At 37.1% G+C, this 24,689-nt stretch overlaps 1 protein-coding gene across 21 annotated transcripts in view; it reads right to left on the minus strand.

Moving 5' to 3' along the window:
* CAMK2D (calcium/calmodulin dependent protein kinase II delta) overlaps positions 1-24,689 on the minus strand; it is a 255,729-nt gene that overhangs the window by 67,121 nt on the left and 163,919 nt on the right. For 11 of the 21 annotated variants that reach the window (XM_066996892.1, XM_066996896.1, XM_048066363.2 and 8 more), the window contains 4 exons: positions 23,435-23,483; positions 5,224-5,299; positions 3,956-4,050; positions 2,536-2,764 (listed from right to left, as the gene is read on the minus strand). In XM_066996892.1, the coding sequence (XP_066852993.1) occupies positions 2,536-2,764; positions 3,956-4,050; positions 5,224-5,299; positions 23,435-23,483 (449 nt within the window). Of the gene's footprint in view, positions 1-2,531; positions 2,765-3,955; positions 4,051-5,223; positions 5,300-16,911; positions 16,996-23,434; positions 23,484-24,689 lie in introns of those variants that run through there. The other 10 variants (XM_066996905.1, XM_066996904.1, XM_066996903.1 and 7 more) reach the window with 3 other exon arrangements.

Consider the following 24,689-nt stretch of genomic DNA (forward strand, 5'->3'; position numbering starts at 1 on the left):
GTCTCAGCTTCTTTTCCAGCCCCTTGCATCCTCAGCAGTCCCAGAAATCCTTATTCTTGGACAGCATGAGCAGCTATAAAGAACATGCAGTACTTGAGTCTGAAATACTGTCACAGCTTCTGTGAGGAGTATCTCAGATCTATATGGGCAACCGTATTCCCATGAGATTTGCGTTTTGCAGACTCTGCAGCAGCCAGATGCACTGCACATGCCCTTTATATTGCAGAGAAACAAACTTTGGTGAGCGCTTGCAGGAGCAGTACATGTCACAGGATGCAGCGCCCCATCATACATGCTATACGTTACATGGACAAGTACTGAGGCTCCTGTTAAAACACTGTAACTCAAACAGGACAAGCTGCAGAATATGCAGATATGAAGTATAGCTCCATAAAGTATTATTAGAAATATTATTGTTAAGGAATTGTTAAGCAAAATCCATAATCTTCCATGAAAATAGCAATACGATGGGTATTTTGTTGCCCTCTGTTTCTGGTGTCTAAGAATAAGTGTGGTAAGTTACCTTGTTCTTTTCTCTTAATTGTTATCTCTTATCGATATGTTTAGATTAAGAAAGTTAAAAAAAAAAAAAAAAAGATACCTCCCCCACCTTCCAAATGCTCTCTTTAATCTTGGAGATTAAAATAATACCCTAGTCCAATTCCTGTCAGTTACTTACAGACTTAGTGTAGACAGACACGTACTATAGACACTTACGGTCCAGGGTGCACCAGAAAAGGTGAACCCATTTAACTTATGCTTTCTGGCTCTACATATATCCAGGTCAGATCCCTTGAGAAAAAGGTCCGTTATAAAAACATAAAAAAAATCTGTAATACTTCATTTCAGGAAAACGTAACTACAGTATCACAGTATCACAGATTTCTAGGTTGGAAGAGACCTCAAGATCATCGAGTCCAACCTCCGACCTAACACTAAGTACTCCACTAAACCATATCGCTAAGCTCTACATCTAAACGTCTTTTAAAGACCTCCAGGGATGGTGACTCCACCACCTCCCTGGGCAGCCCGTTCCAATGCTTAATAACCCTTTCGGTAAAGAAGTACTTCCTAACATCCAACCTAAAACTCCCCTGTCGCAACTTTCGCCCATTCCCCCTCGTCCTGTCACCAGGCACGTGGGAGAACAGACCAACCCCCACCTCGCTACAGCCTCCTTTCAGGTAACTGTAGAGAGCGATAAGGTCGCCCCTGAGCCTCCTCTTCTCCAGGCTGAACAAGCCCAGCTCCCTCAGCCGCTCCTCGTAAGACTTGTTCTCCAGACCCCTCACCAGCCTCGTCGCCCTTCTCTGGACTCGCTCGAGCACGTCCATGTCCTTCCTGTAGCGAGGGGCCCAAAACTGAACACAGTACTCGAGGTGCGGCCTCACCAGAGCCGAGTACAGGGGCACAATCACTTCCCTAGCCCTGCTGGCCACACTGCTTCTTATACAGGCCAGGATGCTGTTGGCCTTCTTGGCCACCTGAGCACACTGCTGGCTCATGTTCAGCCGACTCTCAACCAGTACTCCCAGGTCCTTCTCTGCCAGGCAGCTTTCCAGCCACTCATCTCCCAGCCTGTAGCTCTGCTTGAGGTTGTTACGCCCCAGGTGCAGGACCCGGCACTTGGCCTTATTGAACTTCATGCAGTTGGCCTCAGCCCATCAGTCCAGCCTATCCAGATCCTCCTGCAGAACCTCTTGAAGAAACTGTGACTCTCTATTTCATTACTGCAACTGTGAGTGTGCTGTAATTTACACTGCTGAAATCTGGCTCAAGGAATTCAGCTTTGTGCTCACTGAGTCACAGCATGACTCTGAGGGTATGAGAGGGCAATCAGAGATGTCTGAATGAAAGAAAATAGATAAATGATGACAAGAGAGATTTCATGCTTACCCACACAGGTTTAGTAACTATCAGACAATGACCATTCAGCAGTCAAGCAAAGGGAGTGTAGGAAAAGAGGCAAGACAGTGATAGGTACTTGTGCGACTTAATTTATAAAGGAAATGCATAAACTGGCTCAAAATCAACTTGCAAAGAACATAGCTGGGTCTGAGTGAGTAGAGGTGGTTGGGAATCACAGAAAATGTTATTCAAATTTCAGTTTTTCAGAAAACAGACACTGTTTTTCCTTGAAATTTTCCTGTCAGCTCTAACATCTCTATGTATCCTATCATTTTTTTTCCTCCATGTTTTCCTAAAATCCTATTTCAAGTTTTACAGTCCTATTTTGCACAACTTGTGTCAGGCCTTATCTATATTATATCATTTTTCTCTTCAACCTCTCAGCTCAGGGACAGAGCTGGATCTGTGGGCATCACAGTTGAAAATAACAATAACAAGGCATTATTTTAAAAAAATACGTGCACAAATACTACAGGCATACTACTGAATATAATGCACACTGCATAAATAGCCACAAAAAATTACACTATCAAGAGGACAGTTTCATAGTTTTAAGGCCAAAAGCAGCTATTAGACTATCTGGTCTGATATACACAGTTTAAGCTTGTGGTCTGAATTGTTTCTTACTTGATGGGTACTGTTGGTGACCCTGAACGGTGAAAGTGAACATTCTGCCATTTCCCGTCACGACGGTGCCACACCCGCGTTTCCTCTGACTGCATTGTCTTTGGCATCCCACTTCCATCCATGTACTGCGTGAGCCGTATATATGCAATGCAAGCAGCATCGTCACCCACAAGGTGGACATGAGGATTGAGGATAATGGTGTGGATTGGCTTATTACTTTTGGATAATGCTAGGAAACAAATATACACAACATACAAACAAGACAAATTAAATTTTCTCTATGTAAGCCAGAGTAACTCATCTCACCCCATCATACAAAATCAAACCATAAAGCTTAGCAGGTACAAGGCAATAATCTCTGTTTACTGTTAATCATTACTGACAACTAGCTCAAATACATTTGTAGAAACGGGCACAGTCACAGCATAAAGTATGCTGTCCTCTTTCCTGTATGAGAAACAATCAAATGTTTTAGAGTATATCTTATTTATCCAAGCAGGGGCCAGACAAGTTTCTGTAACCATCCATACACAATTATTTGACCGTGACCAATTCTAGGGCACCTTAAATAGCAGCATTTCATAGTGATTGATATACTATTATATGTAACTTCTTTCTCTTTGATCTGGCAATAAGTTTGTTGGAAGAACGTCAATAATTAGTTTCTTAACACTTGTAGCAATAGCTGCTACCTTTATTAATACCTTTTTAAAACCTGCTTACAAAAACAACTGAGTAATTTGGCATGTCCTATTTCTAATCTGCTATCTTTATTGAAAATGTCCAATTGGGTTCCTGGTCATATTTCAGCACAATCATCCTCCAGGTGACATGTTCTATACAAGTGTTTGGAGACTCTGGTATGAGATGCAAGCTGCCACCAGGTATTTCAGTGTGCATGGCCACACAAGGCAGGGCCATTGTCTCATTCAGATGATCTGCTGATCAGATCCTCAGCAGTATAGACTGAGCAACATCTTCCCCAAAACAGCATGCAGTAGCAGTTGTTATAAACTCACTGTAAGTGTTGATTGTTACTTGCACTCACTCTCTAATCACAATTTAATGATTTTCCTTTTAAGTATACTTGCAGCATAGCATGATGTACTCTTTTTTGTAATGGAAAAAAACTTATAAGAATTATTTATGTTACTATTTTATTACATATTTATTTTATACACCTTAATTTTCTCTCCAAATACCTGAAATTTTCTTCCACTTTCCAAGGTGCTATATGACGTATGAATGAGTGCAGCAGAAACAAACAAAAAAATCATACATAGCCAAACTCCAAATGAAAATAACAATGTCTCCTTCCCCTGCAATCAATCAACTCCTAAACAAAAATGCTGCTTAGACTGGAGAAATACATTCACAAGGGACAGATGAAGATATACAGAGATGAAAAAGGAATGTTTACCATTTTCAAAGTAAAAACGGTGAAAGTCCATCCCTTCTACTAGATTACCCAAAGCTTCAGGTTCAAAAGACGTAAGGCCTGGATCACAGATTTTTCTGTGGAAAAGAGGAAATTCTGTAATAAACACATGCAGTTACATAGCACAATGCTGGACTGAACTTTCCAAATGTTTCCTTTATTCTTATTGGAAACTTACTTACATATAACATTGTACTGGAAAAGAACATAATTTAAACGGGGAGCATTAACGGAGTTCTGGTTTCACCTAAATCAGTAAATTTGGCAAGCTTACATCAGGGCTACTAGATTTCACATCAGTCGCCATTTGACCAAAAGAAAGATTGCCAAATATAGCCACACAAGGCAATCCTATGACAATTTATCACAAGTTTTCACTTGTGACTCCGGAAACTGCCTCTGCACAATCCAAAAATTATTTTTCATGTCTCACACCATTGTTTAGGTAAGATTTTATATGTTTTTAATCTAATAAATCTTAGACAAGAATTCAAAATAAGTGTCTACTTGACATTTGTACAACACAGGTTTTAGTGTGATCACACCAAAGTGTTGGCAAATCTTTAAATGGGAAGAGCAGTGTCACTGTTGACCTGTGTGGCTTGTGCTTCAACAGGGCAGAATCCACCCAGAGAAACACAGGAGACCAAATGCAATGCTGAGAAGTGTTTTCCTCTGCTTCTTTTTTGAGTTAGGAGGAGTGGGGAAGCAGTGATGAAATTGTGTCTTTGCACAGAAAAGCCAAGAGAGAAATCAGTCAACTTTCCCTCAGCAAATTCTTGCACAGAAATGCACAGTGCTCAGTAGAGACTGGTGGAGCCTGAATCCCACATGGTCCTTCATGCCTTAAAGTACACATGGGATTCTAGCTACTATCAGTCTCTACAAACACTGCAATTTTTCTGTTAAAATAGGTTTCCACTGTGTTTTCTGGATTGGATATCAAAAACGTGACTTTACTTTCATATACCAAGATAGGTTACTGCACATTTTGTGTCAGTATGATGATCCTGTCTCAGCATAGAGATTTACACTAGCACCTCCTCTGAAACTGGCATCCAGGCTAGTGTAAAGCTAAGACAAGGTGGCAATGAACAACTCCTATGTTTCTTGAGGGTATTTGAGAATAATCTTCAGCAATACATAAATACAAACACACACACTTGTATTTGCTTATTTACATATACATTTTGAAACGTACTTTGAGATACATCCACTCTCCTCCGTCTCTCCAAAATGAGAAAACTTACGTGTAAGCTTCGAAGTCCCCATTGTTGATAGCTTCAATCAACTGCTCGGTAACCTTGATAATCTCCTGCTTACGAGCTAGAGAGAGATACAAACACAACTCTTAAAATGGAAAGTAAAGTGGAAGGTGACAGCTGAAAAGCTGTCAGAACAACAGCTGTAACGAAGGTATTGTAATTCTTCAGCTGGTACAACTGCCTTTTCTCTTCCTTGTCTATGATCAAAGGGCACTATGTTATATTACTACTATACATTATTTTGCCTTCAGCATTCACAAAGAAATTAAACAGTAAGGATTAATCTCCTTTCCTATCATGGATTTAGTCTTCTTTCTGTCACTGAAGGATCTTCTGTTTAAAAAACAAAACCAAACCAAACCCAAATCTCCAGCTCTTTTCTTTGGATTAAAGGAAGCTGATGATTGTTTTACCAGTGATGGTCTAATGTTTTACTTGGCAGATATGGCCTTTAGCTGGTAAGCATATAACGATGATTTTCAGAAATCTTTGCAACACCTGGTGTTCACTTAGCTTAAATGTACACATTTGGCCAAAGAGGAATTCAGGCCCTAAGCCTATAATCAAGATCCCCTGGTGCAAAGCTCGTGGATTACATATAATGCCTACACACCCACGCAAGTCTAATTACAATAGTGTCTCTCAGCTCTTGACTTCTGTGACTGTGACTATCTTTTGCTTGCAAAATGTGTAACATTTACATTACAACAAACCTCTATCAGATCATTTGGGACTATTACAGTACAACTACTAACTAATACTAATAAAAGCTAAATAGGAACAGAAGAATAAAACATTATTAACAACAAGCAGAATACATATTTTTCCAATAAGAATATTCAAACTTCCAACAGTTTGCAAATGCCTCAATTTCAAAGGCAAAAGTATGTGAAACAGTTTCTCCTTGATCCATCAGTAAAGAAAAGATCACAGGTCATTTGCTAATGTTGATAGGACTTACGCTACAATGGTGCACAGTAAAAAAAATAAAAAAAAAAAAAAATCCTGAATCCTGTACATGGTATGATCATTGGTAACACCAGTTACTCTATGAGGGCTAAGTACTGAGACTTTCAGAAGATGACTCACTGACTACACTTTGAAAACTGACTTAAAGTTTGCTTTTTTTTTTTTTTCCTAGGAAATGAGATTTATAATTTTGTACTTTACATTCATAATTTGAAAACTTCAACCTTACACTGATAAATTTCAACCAGAGTGGCACTGCTCTCAATACAGATTTTTATGAGTTTAATGCTAAGGAGGTAAGGGAGAGAGATTTTACTGGTACATTTTCAAGGATTTAACATATGTTCAACTATTCATTAAACCTCAGAAAATCAATTTGGAAGACTAAGCTTGAAATAAAAAGAAAATTAAAATGTTGGCAACCAGGCTTTAGTAGATCTCATACAAGCAATAGCTTTAATTGTCCTGCACACTCCTACACATGGATTAGACAATTCACACACACACTTGTTAAGTCCAAAGTGCCGAGGCAGTTCTCATTCTTCTTCAAAAAGAAAATGTGGGGGAGCATATGCAGAATGTAAATCTCCAGTGCTGTACTGCAAGACTGGCACCATGGTGTTAGACCCTCGTCATTTCTTTTATGCTCTGCCATTCTGCATTTAAGTGCACACCTAATGCTTTCAGACAGAAAGCATCAAAAAGAAACCAGAAAGGAATGAAGTAATGGAGAATAACTGGATATAAATGTCCAGTAAGACTCTTTGTGAGTAGTTTTTGATTACCAGACAGCATGCTGGGTAAGCATATTTAGCGTACAAATCGCCTTATTTTTTTCACAAATATTGTGGAAACAACAAAGAATTTTAATGAAGAGATCTTTTTGACTGTAGATCAGCAATGGCTCTACTGTCTTACGCTCAAACAACACAGAAGAAACTGTGGACATTGTGTTGCATTGTCAGCACAAGCCAAGTGGTAGGATGGTTGACTAAGAAATAATGGTGCAGTGTTCAGAGAGGCTGACAAAATGAAAGCCAGAACATGCAGACTGCACGCAGGGGGGAAATCACAAGTTTTACATGCTACATCTCATATGCATGTAACTCAACTAAAGGATCTGATTAAATAACCTGGTAACACATTCCAATCAGAGATTAGAAAATCACACATTATTAAACCAGACAGTGGAAAATGAGGTAAAATTTCTGATGAGCTGCTACACAATCCTGAGATCATGTTATTGGGTAACTGTTAGACCAGTGTAAGCAATGAAAGTGTTTGTAAAGGTACTGTAGTTCCCACATGCAAGAGACAAAACCAGATGGCCATCTTGTGATTTCACTTCACTTGGCTAGTGACAATTGACAATATTTCCTTTTTGACTAACCTCCATCATTTCTTTTCCAAGTGTTATCATGACAAGTCCCCAGTTAACTTGCATACTACACATGCTCTGACAGGGAACAGCAAACAACAGGGAACATCTGAATATATAGACAGCATTCTGTGAAATAAACTGAGAGGCTGATTATTTTTATTTTTTAGATAAATGGTTGTTGGAATGCAACAACTCGATTTAGTTACATAACTTCATTCACTAGCACCTGCTTGTGCCTTTGGTAGTAAGAGTTATAGCCACGTGAATGCAACCTTAATGATCCTATGACTCTATGAATGACAGAAGTTCCTTGCTGTGACTTTTTGAGATTTGAGACTTGATTTCAATCTGAATGTGCAGAGAAATCTTTGCAAACATACATTTAAAGATATTTTGGATCAATCAAAATGTATTTTAAAACATATATTTGATGTACTGAATTACAAGATTTAATTCAACATCAACCCAAGAAAGGAAAAATGGAACCATATTGCCAAATTGCTCTTATTCTGTTGTTTCTCCCAAAATTAAATTGCAGTGGAATACAATTTCATGAGGCTTTCTTATAGAAGCCACCTAATATTACAGAATAGGTTCCATCACAGTTTCTCTGGGCAGTACTAACAGTTAGTAGAGCTTAGTCTGCTGACTGATCCATGGAGTATGAAGAACATCCAACAGGAAGCTCTACACGCTGGCAAAGTAAGTAAATGAGATTAAATGCAGCACCACTGGCTCAAATCAACCACCGACCAACTCCAGCACTAGCGTCAATTCTTCCAGTACTTGTGGAAAACTTTGCAGTTCACAATGGGGACTGTCAGAAGTAGAACAATGCTGCCAAGTCATTTGCCTTCCAACTCATCTCTCAAGCTTTCTACAAAATTCCAACCACCACATGAAAGTCTATGCGAAAGCAACTATGCTACTCTTTCTTTTCAGTAACACACAGACGATTACAGTTGTATATAAGCAGCCCAAGAAAATCAGATTTCTTCTTATTCAGTGGTATGCTATGCAATCTCATAGGCAAAAAGTGACTAAAAGCCAAAGGGGCAGTGTAATTCAAAAACTGGAGTTCCAATAGGATTTACCCCCTGTGCAAAATCCCCCTCATTCTCGGCATTTCTCATTTGAAAGCAAGAATGAACATTACAAGAAAAAGATGGCCGAGAAGAAGGCAATATGAAATTTTATACTTTTTGCGTAGGTATGTGAGTGGGCAGAGAGAGACAGTACAAATACAGAGCAAATGTATTTTAGCCTATAAATACGTTGTTTAGGAAGCTGAAGTTTAGCCTGGGAGGAACGAAGAGAGAGACAGGAAGGGCAGGGAAATGGGGAGAACTGGAATACTAAAAGCAGAAAATTGGAAGGAGACTGAAAACCACGAAGAGAGGAGGAGGAAGAAAATTCAGCTGTTGCTTGGTGAACACGTGAAGCAAATCAAATGCTTTTTTTCTTAGTGCAAGGGAAGAAACTGGAGGGCACTGGAGATGAACAGAGGTGAAATGGATATTGGTAGGACAGAAATAATTACCACCTATTAAAGTGGGAAGAAAATTACCAAATTTTCCTTATAAAACTGATGGACTCTGTGTAATGTATGCTTTTTCAAACCTCCATTTTTTTCCCATCTAAACACGCTACAAACTAGTCAAGGACAAGTGAACAAACAAGGCAGCAGGGAACGGGCATCTGGCCAGCTCCCATCTGCCAAATAACTGTCACTCACAATCACTGTTTTCATTTATTATTTTTTTAAATCTAATAAACTTTGCTTATTTTGAATTCTAGGAGAACTATGTTGTTTGATGTACAGTGGTGATTTGATGCTACTATACTTTTTAATGTGCAGTACGAATTCCCTAATTAAAGTACCTCAACTTAGGTTAAAGCAGGTCAGAGATCAGTATGCTCTCTCAGTGCGATGAGATAATCAGACAAAACCAAAAGGCATGGCTTTGCTGGCATTATAAGCTGTGTGTGTTACAATTCCACAGAGTCGTACAACTTTTTCTGCATGTTCAGATTTTTAATTAAAGAATCCCCTATTTCAGTTATACCTCAGGTAGCATTGACTTTGTATACAGGATAAGACCGTAATATTTGCTAGCACTAATTCCATGCTAAGGACAGATTGGTGTCAACAGAAATAAACAAGAACCCCAGCAGCACAATTACAACTCTCACTGCACCTTTTTAAAACAAAAGGGGCAAAATGAAATCTGAAATGAACTATATGTAAGCATAGTTACTACAGGGGTAGTTTTCAAATGGCTATTTCCACAGAGTGATATGCTTTGGGTCAAACTCACTTACTAGATGCAAAGATATAAGCTCATCCATGCTGTCAGTGAACTGCATCAAAGGACCCAAGGAAAAGAAGTATTCTATAAGAATAATGAAATCACCAGTCCAGTGTTGCATTTCCTAAGCCATAAAAATAATCCTTTAGTTCAGGTGCAATGATCATGGTTTTAAATGGTGCTTTTTAAGGAAAAGTGCTTAATTATTCTTTCCCTTTAAAATATCATCACATGTTCAGAGTGCAAGGGCCATATTTAGCCTTATGTTATGTAAGAGTTCTATAGTGTCTGCAATGGTTTTCTATGACATAAAACTACACAATCTCTGTAAGTGAAGGATTACTTAGCAAAAATAAATTCAATGTTTTTAAAATAACCGAGGTGTGAGGAAACACTTTGTTAAAAGAAGTCAGAAGATGCAGAGCCATTTCCCTAAAAACTAATGACAAAAAAGACTGCAGATAGCGTAACAGAAAGCTAGCATAAAACGGCAAACTTCTGTGGAAAGGTTGGTAGCTTTTATATCCTTTGCTCAGAATATGGGTGAAGTAAATCCATTAAAGAAAAGACCATGGACCTGCTCTCTAAATATAACCTTTACCCCTGTAGGGATAGTGTGTTAAAGTCATAAGGTATTAATGGTTCAAAAAAGAAAAAGTATGACCCCTGCTTTGGCAAGTGAGTAGGTACATGACTAATACAAAGGCAGTTCAAACAAAAATATTATGAAGAACAGTTATAAAAAGATCAAATAATAGGAAAAGAACAGAAGAGAACATATTCTAACATTGAGTAAAATTATTTCTGCAGCAGTGCTGTTGTACATAAATTGACTTTAAATAGGTTATGAACCTTTAGGCTTATTTAACTATTTTTTCTCTCACTCAACTACAGGGTAGGGATAATCTTTCATAAAGAACACCAATATCTAAAACACCATTAACACCAATATCTAAAAAACACAAAATAAGTATAAACAACATTTACTCAAAAAGCATCTAACACTATCAATGCCTTAATCCTTCACAGTGCAATCCCCTAGCTTGTGAAATAAAGTACCACAGAACAAAAAAGTTTAAAAAACAAAAGCAAAACCTTATTCTTGAAGAAAACTATGGGGCTTTTTTCCCTTCCTGTAGCCCCAAGCAATGTCAGTAAATTCACTCTACAAGAATCACACACGAATAACTAATATTTTTGGTATTTTAATTGTGGAGAGAAGGTGTAGAATAGCAGTGAGCTGTACATGTGTGCCAATGAAGTCTTCAAAATACATATACCAGAAACTACATGTTTTGTGAAACACGGAAAAGAAACCTTGGTAACTGATGACCATTTTACCCATGAAATTGTTCAAAACTAACACCAGTATGTTTGTTCTGAAAAAATATTTTTTCAAGTCTTTATGCTTCATTCAGATAATGGAGTTTCTTTCTACTTTCATTAATACTCTACATGATTGACTACCTAATTACAGTATTGGAATGATTATTAATTAACCCCCACTGATTTTACAGGAATACTCAGGTTTTGTTGTTCCTCGGCATATTTCTTTTAACACAGAATAACCCTAGGAACAGCCATTATACAGGCAAAGCATAAAAATAAAGATCATATATTTTTGGTCTTTCAGAAGACAGCTTCTTATCAAATAAGCACAGTGCAGACAGCACCTGCAAGAGGGCCTGTGAAATCCATAGCAAAGACCAATCACCCCCATCTTTCCATTAATACCCAAATCAGGGAACTGCATGCTCCTTACTAAATGTTTTCTTTAAAACCGATAGTGATGAAATCCCCGTTGAGGAAAGTACCTTTTCAAAAGAATGAGGTAGCTGGTTTATAAGTTAGCATGTGAACTTGAAGATGGTTAAAATGATTCTGCTTCTTGCCCACATGTTGTTTCTCAAGGATAAAATCATTCAAACATTTCAACTCAGTACTCTTAGCTGCATATCTTCGTACACATCATATTGCATTAACCTCACAACATTTTGGACAAGTACAAATACAGACAAGCAATTTTGTTCTCTCAACTCCCCTCCCTTATAGTCAACAGAAAGAAAAAAGCACTTTCAGGGCACAATCCATTTTACCCTAAAATAGATGTCCAAGATAAGTGTGACTCATCTGACCTATTTGCATCGACTATAAAGGGAGTCTAGACAACTAGCTCCAATATAAATAACTACACTGTAGATGTCCAAACCTGCGGAGACAAATCCTACCCATTATGCTACCATTTTAATACAGAACTGTCCTTACCAAGGTAACATTGGCTTTCTGAAACTGAATAACACAATAAGGACCTACCTTAATTTCTTATCAGAATATGGTACCAGCAAACAGCAATCAGATGAAAAGCATACAGCCACTAATACTATTTCTATACTCTGAAGATGAGCAAAATTTGGGGGGGGGGGGGGGGACGATGACAATGGAAGAGACTACAGATTTTCTCTGTGTTGTATAATGAACTCTGGTTATATGGATGTACCAGATACATCACTCAACTTTACATCGTGCACTGCTACCCTAGAAGCAGAGAGGAACACAACAAGTGTCACCAAATGTTGTACAGAATCATTCTATTCACACCAACGCTTGAGAATTCTCTGCTGATAATTTCTCTTATAATTTATTCCACAAATAATCCAAGAAACTAAATTTCTGTGAAGGAAAAAAAGCAAATGTGTGACAAACGACAGATTGAATCTTAAATGTACATGAAAAACACCTAGATCCTTCAATGACAAGCATGCTTCAGGGGCTTTATTTTTCAACAACTTTATCAAAATTTAGTGCATGTAAGATCAGAGTTTACACCTCAGCCCACCTCTTGTAGTCCAAAATACCTTAAACTTTGATTTTGAATACAATATTTGAGTTGTCATCTTGTGAGTAACACCTCATTCCTAGTGCCTGTTGATTCTAATGATTCACTCTGATTCAACCATTGATGACATAGGTGGATGGTTTGGAAGGGTTTTTAAGGCTACTGACTGTCTACTACCTTCTGAAAACCCTTCAAGCCTACTATTTGCCTAATGAAAATTTAATTCATTAGGCATGGAGGCAAAATTTTGAAAAATCATCCCCGCAAATCATTTTTCTAGTTTACACTGACAAAAAAAGATCAAACAAAATAAATGTATTGACTATTTAAATCTTATATGCAGTAAGTAGTTTCCTTTTATTTATGTGTAGTTAATTATTTCTAAAGATGCTCTCTAATACTTGCACTGTGTCATATGTTGGAAATGTTTATTTTTATTGTTTATTTATATTTATTTTTATTTAATGTTTATATATTATTTATAAATGTTTATTTATACAAACCATTTACAGTCCCAGAACAAAGTTGTACCAAGTGCAGTTACAAGATACTGCACTACAGTTTCACAACATGTTAAATTAATCATGGAACCCAACTCAATTAATCATGGCTCCCAACTCAAGAAGTAACATTTGAAGTCTTGATAACTGAAACATTAATAAGCTTTAACACTGTGAACTTTTTAATTTAAATTATATTTCTAACTAATTACCCTAATACATTCAGAAATCTTTTTGTTTTTCACTAGTTTTTTACAATGGAAAATCAATAATAATCTTCAATTCTGTATCTTCTTCCTTCTAAATATTTAAGTAAGTTTTAAAAGCTATGAGATGTGTTGTGTTAATAATAATAATTCCTGAACAATAATTCTATGAAATGTGGTATTTGGCTATTTTACTCATAGGAAAACTACGTTATCTTTAAAATTATATTCCTGAATACTCCAAGCAGCTATCAGACGTGTTACTTTCCAGGACTTTCTTTTAATTACATGATAATCCTTTCTCATCACACCACATTTACCTCATCTCTTTCTGATGTCTGTGACAGCCGATTAAAACCTAAGAAGTTTAAGCAGCTAAGAAATCAATATTTTTCTATTTTTTTAATTATATGTGTGCAATTATAATAATTGCTACTTTGCAACAAACACAGAGTGAATTCAGTTCTGTAATACACAGAGATAACACTGTAGTCTGTTTTAGCTCCCACTTTCTTACCACTGTGTTGTCATGAAACAAAGGTCAGGTATGATTCATCCAGGTAAACTTTGAAGCCCTCCTCATTTTCCAGACACTTTTGTCATAAAGAAATTGCACATGCCTTTGATGCCCCCAGTCCTGTCTTCTACTCTGACTTCACTGTATAACTTTTTCCTTTTAAATTCTCAAATTTGCCTTTGAAAACAGCCACTGACCTGAATACTCCTGTGATGGCATTTAAAAATCATAACTGCTTGAGCCTGTATCATTCTTTCTGTAACTCCCATCTTCACCCCAAACATCTACAGAGCAGTATTAATACCAGGGTAGTACTTACTTCCACTGATTTTTTACTGTTGTTCACTGCTAGTGAAAGTTATGCATTACGACATGAATACAGATGTTTATAGACACTATTTTCCAATCTTTTTTTCTGTTGAGTGTAAATCTGCCAAATGTACACACCCCAATAGTTCTTTTTTATTTATGTTTCCAGTATTCTAAAACAGATCATTAGAGCTACCCCAAGAAAATTCCATTTCAAAATTATTTTAACTCAAATGTGTCTTCTGTTAGTCACATGAGCAGTTTTTACCCTAATCACGTTACTGATGCCTTCTCTCAGCACCTATTTAAGTTCTTTTTACTTTTCTTTAATTAATCCTATATCTTGGTAGACAATAATCTTTCCGTTCCCTGAACTTTCTCAGGACACAGGACTGCAGATTCCTATTAAATGTACAGCTACAGAAAACACAGACTATCATGGCCATTTATAAAATCATATTACAACAGAACCTGACATTTTAAAAACTTACTTGAGGACAGGTGAGGTTACAGGGACTTTACAATTTGTTTGGTCACTGAAGTTAGTTATTTAACTAAGTTAAATATGATGGTTATTGGGACAAAGTTAGTTTGAAGCTTAAGAAGGAAAAAATATAAGCAAGTCTGGTGCATATTCAGATACTAGGTTAATTTCTTCTGGTTTGCCTTCTAGAACTTTGGCAAGCTCTGAATTTCTTACCTGTAAATGATTTAAACAAAACAGCTGGTAGGCTAAGTACCAGCTGTAGTAGTACCGTTATATTTCCACCAAGCGGCTTTACCAGAATAGTTTCACCTAATACTTTTCCTGCCTCATAGCAAAGCAGCAGATTGTTGTTTAATCTGACTGCTACTGTACTTCTTAAATTGAATTATATCTGCACCTTTTTATAGTGATTTCGGAGAAGTTTATTTTGCGGAACAAAGTGGATAAGAATTGTGCATGTTTCTGAAGTCACAGAATGAACAGAATAAATGCCAGATTGTCCACTTTCTTAAGACTTGATGATATATACTATGCTATTAATACACCGCACCTAGATTGTTACCTAAATTTGGTAACAAAATTAGTATGAACATCTACATTTAAACATTAACAATGGTTTTAGCACTATTAACTACCTAATGAAGCAGGAAATGTGAGGCAGTTGTAATCCAAATCTGAAAATGTTGGGTACATAATGGATTTTCTTGGGATATACACTGCAGATGGAACAAAAGTCTTATGACGTGTTACTGATAGCTCTGCAGGTTATATAAGTATGTCATTTTCCTATTCATCCCTCCTGTCTTCAAGGTTCCGTGCAGTTGGCACTGCAAGCACTGGTAGTTCACATTTGAATACAGTCACGCTGCTAACATAACATGCCCTGCTGAAGCATAGTATACAGGTAGAACAGCTTCTTCTACCCTCTGTGCAAGAAAGCCTCTGTATCTTAGTCTACTGTCACATTGACAGATACACCATTAACTTCCTTTTCTGTCATGAAACAGCCCATCTCTCATTTAGAACTATTTTTACAACTACAGAAAAAATAACTTAATTCCCACTTGTCAAAACAGTTATCTAAAGAATTAAGAAGAGCTTTTCCATTGTGCAGCAGTGCTCTGCTCTCAGTGTCAACAGGGTTCCAGGTTGCCAATATCTAAATATCCTGTTCCTCCCTAAGAATAAAACTAATATTTTAGTCTCACTTGTCAACAGTTGTGACCTGGGACAACCCATCATCTACAGGACTGATTCCCCTCTCACCTGCATTAGTAGCACCTCGGAAAAATTCCACTTAAATTCCCATTTAGACGTCACTGTTACCAGTGCGTTTGCCCATTCCTAGTTTCAGAGAAATTACCCTTACAGGATGCAAGATCAGAATCTGGCAAGCAGAATGTACATTCTTAGGAAATCATTCCCCATTTCAACTCACTAGCTACCTCCATGGTAAAAAAATTCTGAATTAATTTATAAACATGAAATGCATCTACACAGACGTCTTTTCTGTTTTACCAGTACATGAGCTACTAATACTATGCCATTTTCTCTCATATTTAAGCTGTTCAAAGGTATTCTCTTCACTCTAACAATTTCCTTTACAGTTTATTGGTCACGAATCATCACAGATCTCTTCTTAAAAAAAGCATGCAACATTTCAGTTGCCATGGATTAATACTGCAAGTTAACAGCTGTTCCAGCAGCTTTAAGGTTGGTTTATCAATGGTGATGCTAAATAAAGTAACTTGATGACATTTGTAAACATAACAGGTAATTAATCTGGAAGCCCTATCCAGGATTCAAGCCAGAGTTGAAGAGTAACATCTCTAAGCCGAAAACTACTGCAGAGAGAACCTCCGCAAGATATAATTTTCTGAAATACATACCTATTTATACTGCTGTTATTGCTGATGTTTTTTTAATATATTTTTTAATTTTGTTTTTCATTTTCACAAGTAATAAAACCTGGCCAATAAATGAAAAGGTTTAAAAAAAAAAAAAAAATGACACCCTGACACTTTCATAAAATAAAAAAGCGTAATTCCCAGATCAGACATCACAAAAAAACTGTCATTTTTTGTGCTACTCTTAGATGATGGGGAGGGAAAAGAAGGTGAGACAAAAGAGATCATCTGAGCAGATGAGTCTCGACTTACACAGTACAGAGGAAGGAGTGGAGTGGGAGAGCTCAGACTCAAGCGAATGACTCTGTGAGTTTGCGTTTTTCGTGGACTTGCCCGCTGAATTGATGGAAAGAAACACAACATATGAACAAACAAAGATGAAGAGGTAGAGTATGATCAGAATCCTCAGCAGACACTGGCAGCAGGAGCGGCCGCTGGGGCATGGCAAGGATGGTGACCACTGAGATGAAGAAGCAATGGAAGAGGAGGAGTGGTGGGTGGAACATAGCCTCTCCATGTCACCCTCCTTTGTGAGAGCTGTATGAGGGTCAAGCAGATGTAAAGGAAGAGAAAGAGAAGGCCAAAATAAAAACAGTGATAATATAATTACAGGCAACAAAATCTTTGAGCACACAAACAATGTCAGTGATGTACTTTTGGGAGGAAGCATGGGTGTCAACGAACAGTAGTAAAGGTCGTAGCCATAAATGACTCTGTTCAGATGCCAGCGCAGCTTTAGCCCTCTGTCCAGTACTGACATATACAAGATTTCAAAAGAGCTTAAGAAAAAAAAACAACCTTTCTTAGAATTTTAAAGGTTTTGCCTCATGAAAGCATGTTCTAAACAGTTTACATTGGTTTCTTTCTATGGTCTAAAAAACACACAAAAATGCAAACACAAAAACAAAAGCTGTAAAATGAAATAAATTAGCAAAATATATGAAAATACATACCTCCTACACGGTTAATGTTTTGAAGCTGTGTACCTTACAGATGTATTAAGCAGCACAGATTAGCCAGAATTTATCTGATCTGTAAAGTGTCCAACAGCTCAGCAATTCTGCCCATTGGGAATCATCAATTCTACTGGTATTTTCATTAATTCATTTCCAGGGGCAAAATAATACCACGAGAAGTCTAGATTTCCTGACCATGATAAATTAAACTCATCTTTGCCAAAGTTTGTGTGCGTTGCTGGCAAAAATAACGATGGTATTTTACAGTGTGACTGAAAAAAACATATCAATCTTATATCAAAGAGTTGCTGCCAAAGAGTTCCGATTTCACTAGTACAGGAAGGAGAAGAATCCTGGAAGAAGGCATTGATTACAGTTCATTTTTCAATATGCTTTTTCTGTCTACTCCTATCCTTATCTTTAGAGGTGATCACTGTCGTGCATATAAAGCATGTGATCAGTGGCTGATGTCTGAAATTTATGTGAGCAAGGAATCTGAACTATGGTTTCAAGTAACTTCCGACTCGAATTCTAGAATCAGCTTATTCCTTGAATTATTAAAACTCACCATTGCTTGCCAAGTAATGTTTCTAGTGAAAGAAATGTTCTGTTTCTAAAAGATGTAAATACATATGTAAGTAAAAAAAAAAAGATGTATACTGTATACTTTCCCTGAAAGATGTGAGAGGTAGGAATCTCTTCCTAAAGACAAATTTGTGATAGCTGATTTAGGATACTTATTTATTTTTTTGTTTAATTTGATACCTTTCTTATTTAATTGTAACATTTATAATATTTGTACAGGCATACATATGCACACACACTCCCACAGGGCACAGAAAAACATGACTGTCCTGGACATAATCTATGCCACACAGACTCATATGATTCACACAATTTTAACGCTGCTTTTAAAGAGTCACATCAATAAAAAAATAAGAAAATCACTTGATACAGAGCTGAATGTTTTAAATGTGTGTGGACCAGTAACACACACAAAGGGAGGAACCTTGCACCCGTGTGTGCAGCCTATGCACAACATTAGAATAACAGGAGGAGGAATACACCCTAGTAAAGAAAAGCCATTCTCTGCAAGGTGTAGGTCATACTGTAACACCACAAAACATGCTAATTTTACTTTTCAATTACAGAATGGCACCCCCAATTACCTTTCTCCTTTGCAGGAAGTACTTGTTGTACTCCATGCTGTGGAGAAAAGCAAAAGGATTTTTTAAGATCCTTTGTCACCTAAGGTGGGGAACATTCCTTCTAGATCTCAAATTTGGTGACAAGTATCATCTTGAACATCTGTGTAAGGAGCCAGACAGTCACTAATTTGAGAATTCCCTCTCCTACTTCTGAGATCCATTCATCCCTATCAGTGTCTTATCTCCAGCTGCAGTCTTTTCCACTCATATCCAAGAAAACCTATGTCCATAAGTCAATTTTGGTGTAGGAGAACAATATCTTTCCTCAGTGCCCTGCTAAACATAAGGTTTGAGCTTATAGCTGTCAGGGTTTCAAGACTGCCTATTCCCTGAATCACTCTAGAAGGACTCTTGGGGTACTACTAGCTTTAACTCCTAATAAAACATTACGAAAAGCAACCTCAGTTGGAAAGATTAGAAGTGTGAGAGAACACCCAAAAGTGAAAAACAAGCAAGCTTGCAAGCAGTTAATGACAGGAAGATTATATTTGTCTTTTAAATAAATGGACAATGAAATCCCTATAAGGTGGAATAAATCAAGCTCCCAGTGTCTGGTGAACAGGGCAGTGGTACTGCCAAGCTTTACGCCATGGATTTGATGCTGAAAGAGCTGCATCATTGCATGAAGTGACTGTGATCATCTCAGATGTTACAGATCAAGCTGTCATTCTCGGTGAGGAGAAAGCATCCCACCTTACCACCAAAGCAGGTGAAGAGCAACAGCACACTACTCTGCCTCCCCTTTTGCAAGCATGGTAACATGCAGCTCCTCCTCCTGCAGTCTCCAGAAAATGTACAATGCAACACTCTTTCTGGAGTACAGCCTCAAATCCTCTTACTGGCTCATCTGCTTTATGCCCCTTGTGTCACTACTATACAGTAATGGGTTAGGAAGCTATAAACACCAGAAAACTTCTTTACCTCATTTTACATCTCTCACTAAGATGCAGTAAAGAAAAGGACACATCCAATTATCTTGTCTCTCAGACCTGTGATTACTAGAAGATCCTTTTTTTTTTTTTTTTTTTTTTTCCTGTTTTGGAAATAAAGTACATCGTAGCCATCCAACCTGCTCTTAACTGTGATATTACAGAATCAAGTAGAAGAATTAGGCAAAATATTTTAATTGTTGTTTTTCTTTTAATTGTATTTCTCAGACATAATTCTGCATGGTAAGCTTCAAACAAAATTTTATAGATAAAAATCCTATGGTTATAACATCAAGTTATATCACCAAGAAGAGGCCCTATAATTAAATTATTCATTTAATGAGGTTAGTTGCTAAACTACACATGGTGGTTGGAAGGAAGAAATACAAAGTCTTATGAATAAAGGTAAATTACACTGTATTATCCTCTGCATCAGCTGCAGATACCTGTAATTGTTCTCCAAGCCGTCACTTTGCCTTAACTCAAACTGCTATCACTAGGCTGTTATTGAAAATGAGTGGGTATTGGCTGTTAACATGCCCAAGACTTCGTTCAAGTGGAGGCAAAATGATTCACTAAAACTCTGAGAACAAAAAGGCAACATCGGTGACTTAATTAGAGCTAAATCCAGCTTATACAGTAACGTAAGTCACGGTTTACAGCTGCATTGCTACGAGCAGTGGATAAAAATCCTCCACCACTGGGACGCCAACGCCAACTATGTAAGAGGAGAGAAATTCATTGCACTACTGAGCACTGCAGATATTAACCCACACACCAGGTGGGCTCCTCAGCCTTTCCAGAACCGGTGCTAAGAGTAGCAGCAGAAACAAGACACAGGGCTGCCACGGCCTTGCTCTACTCTCCCATGCAAGACAGAGCTAAGCTACCATGATGTAAAGGACCAATAAATCTCACATACAGTGTAACAAAGCCTGCATTTTCAACACAGTGCTTCATGCTGTACTCCTTGGACAGCCTCTACACCAGGAGACTACAGTTTCACAGAGCAATGCCAAATTTTTGCTAAACTCCAAGGATTTTTCCCTGTTTATATGTGGAAAGGCTGCGAGAGCTGGGACTGCTCAGCCTGGAGAAGAGGAGGCCTAGGGGGGATCTTACCAATGCGTACAAAGAGCTGAAGGGAGGACGCAAAGAGGACCGAGCCAGGCCCTTTTCAGTGGTGCCCACTGACAGGACAAGATGCAAGGGGCCCAAACTGAAACAAAGGAGGTCCCCTCTGACCTTCAGGAAATGCTTCTTCACTGTGTGGGTGACAGAGCACTGGCACAGGTTGCCCAGAGAGGTTGCGGTGATCTCCTTGGAGATCTTCAAAAGCCATCTGGACACGGTCCTGTGTAAGCAGGGGGGTTAGACCACATGGCCTTCATAGGCCCCTTCTAACCTCAACCATTCTGTGAGCATTAGGACTATAAAAGTTCAGAAAGCAAGAAATTTATCAGAACAGACTTCAGGATGTGAAATACTGGTAAAGCTAACACCAAATGAACTTCATTTTCAAAGTTTCAAGTACTTCAAAAACAGCCATACAACATGGTATTTTGTTGTGCCTCTTTCTTTCTTCGTTTTTTTTTTTTGTTTGTTTGTTTTTTGTTTTCCCAATGCAAATGTTATCTGCTATCTTTTGGATACTTAAGTGGTGTTCAGGGTCACTTGGTTCATTTTTACAGAGATATTGCCAATACAAATGAACCACTGACATAACAAAGATAATTATGTGTCAATAAAATAAGTATAAACTACATACTGTATATAACCAATCCATAAAATGGTACATCAGGATTTGCAAAGGTCATAAGAATTCTGAAAATAAAAAAGCTTATAAACATCCTGCACCACACACACTGTTACCTAGAAAGGTTGTCCTTTCCTGTTTCTCCAATTAATATTCATAGATTTGTTTGTTGGTCTTATATTTGTGCAGAAACCCTCACTAATATAAAACGAGTTTAAGTCACAAGTTTGTACAGAATATGAACTTATTCCTCTGCCAACATGAGTTTCCTTTTACTAATAGTGGAATATAACTAAGGGATCAATAAGGATACATGAAATGTCACCCTTTCCAGAGCATATGAGAAAGAGAAGACAATCAGTTAGTAAACATATAATTAAATTCTGGATAGCAGAGTAAGTTTTGCCCAGGGGATAGGATCCTTGCATTTATTTTGCTCTTCCATTATGGGGCATAAGGAAACGATTAGCATTTATAATCATGTTGCTATTCCTGACCCCTTGCTACGCTACATTTGCAGGAACAGAATATGGACTTACATCTCCTCAAGATTACATGAGTTCTTAAAATTATTTTTTCTGTTATTGGTTCTTCTGCAATGATAACATTTGAAGCGTAAGAATATGCTCTGCATAATAAAATATATGCTATATGAACCCTGGATATTATTTGATAGCACACAAAAGGAGTGGAATCGGAATTTGTTTGCCTTTAGAAACTATGTAAATGTGCCATTTCCTGAATAACCACAGAAATTCTTTGCTTAGGACAGCAAGCATGCACAATATTGCCAGGTAAATGATGCTCATCTGAACTGTTGCTCAGACAGTGGTGTGCCTTACTAAAGAAATTATCCTATCTTGTATTCCTTGTTTAATGTTTGATTAGCAACTGCCACGTCGTTCTAAAACGGTACACTATCAATTTATTACCCTGGCAATGCCGGTATTTCTTTATCAAACATGGATAAGACCTGTTCTGCCAACCAGAAACTGAGCACCAGATGGTTTTGATACAATTTTAACTACTTTATGATTGAACGTCTTCTAAATTCTTAAATGCTCCCATACTTGTCTGAGGCCAATGAAGCTCGTCAGCAGACTCAAGCCTGTGTTTTAAGGTGTAGCTTTCTAAGACTCCTACAGGAATTATACTACTTACAAAATCAAGCAATGCACATAATATAATGATTATCTAAGAATTCTCTTTTCCATTCTCTATATTTTATTTTTACTGTCATCTTTGACTTGCATTTCACTTTTACATATACCATTTTTCTTTAGGGCTGAAAGACGACCATTTCTGTGAACCAGTGACACGCAAACCTAATACCCAGTTTCAAAAGAAAATGTTGTTAAAACAAGTATGAGTAACATCACAGCACAATATTTAGAGAGAAAAAATAAGAAACAAAACCAGTATCTGTGAATTTACAGAATTAGAATTAATTATATAGAAAAAGTTGTTGATTTTAGATTTTGAAGAACAAAAGGTTAAAATAACTGTATGGCCAGAACAAACTAGAAACATAAAAACCACTGGCATCTGAACAGAATAAAAATTAAAATGCTGACCTCAAAAAAAAAGTATGCAAAAAGTACACAAGCTCAGTAAGACTTGTAAAGTGCTGATGCATTTCTACTCTACTACTATTATTACTGGAACTAGTATCTTAACTAATAAGCAGTAATTTCATGTTCTTCATTCCTAAACATTCTGACAAATGACATCTTGGGAAGTAAAAACCCAATGGTAAGTCTGAAATGTCAAAAACAGTACAGAAGACTGTAAAAATCATTTCATTTAAAAAAGGAAAATAGTCTCTCTTACAATTTGTTAGGAGTTTTTGTGTTTAACAACCTATTGAAATACTTTCACATAGCTCATGTTACTGCTTCTCCAAATGTTTCAAGCTGAAAATCATACCTTTCACATCTTCGTCTTCAATGGTTGTATTGGAACTCTCTGTTGATTCCTGTTGAGAAATAAATATAAGCAGAATGTATAAAACAAGCCAAGTCTTATTTGCGTGCCTTTGAAAATTACAGTTAGTTACAGGTATCATGCAAAGCCTTGAAGCAGGGTGGGATGTAATTCACAAACAAATGGTCACAAACCAGTTGAGACATTTCCAACCTGAAACTGATGCCAAACATTGCCGCTCACTACAAAAGGGAACATAAATACATTTCCTGCTGTCTAATGCATTTACTTCACAGGAATGTAAAGGCAACATTTTTCTTAATCATCTAACTGTACAAAGTCCATCTGAAATGTTGTATGAATTACCTCAGCCAAGTAGGAGGAGAGCTTGCCATTTTAACTGATTAACCAGTGATTAACCAACTGTGTAAAGTCACTCCAGTCCAATTTTTAAATATGCAGACTTCTTCACTCTGCAATTCTCAATTGTTTCTCCACTCTCTTACACAATATGCATTAAAATTAAGTCTCCCGCTGATTTTAGGAATTTGGATAAATTTCTGTCATTTTTATGTTGCTTTTGTGATTAAAAAAGAATCAAAGCAGACATCGAATTGGTAAGTTTATAACAACTTTGACAAACCGAGGTATCTTTGTAGCAGTATTCCTCAAGCAACCATCCAGAGGAATAACTTGTCTATCAGAAAGTTTATACTTAAACCACCACATGTTTAAAATGGCAAGAATTCTGCATCTCAGTCTTTCATAAATTACCAAAAACATGAAATATTACAGGAAAAATCAACAGGGCACTGTCAAATCTAATAAGTAGATATTTTTTGAAAGCCTTCTAGCTTTTAAACTTGATTTTTTATCTGTATATTTTTTTGAAAAGTAGATCAGTATTTTTTGTCTTTAACTCTCAGCTCAATAGCAAAGGGATTAATTGGGCTAATTTTTACTGAGAGATGGAATCTGGAGGTGGTATTGTATTTAACTTTTAAAAGGGTTTTACAATTAAATAATAAAATCTAAATTTGACAGTGCCCTTTATTTACTATCTCCTCATAAGGCTGAGTCAAAAGAATGTTCAAACAGTTAATGCATTACTTGGACCTTAAAAAACAAAACAGATGTGCATCCATAAATAAAACTACATGAATCAACTCACACACAAACAAAACCAAACAAATCGCCATGCTTTTCTGGTACTGGCAGGTGTTAGATGTTTCACTCTACACAGATGTATCATGCTCTT

Source organism: Anser cygnoides, chromosome 4, assembly GCF_040182565.1.
Source record: "Anser cygnoides isolate HZ-2024a breed goose chromosome 4, Taihu_goose_T2T_genome, whole genome shotgun sequence".
Lineage (NCBI taxonomy): Eukaryota > Metazoa > Chordata > Aves > Anseriformes > Anatidae > Anser > Anser cygnoides.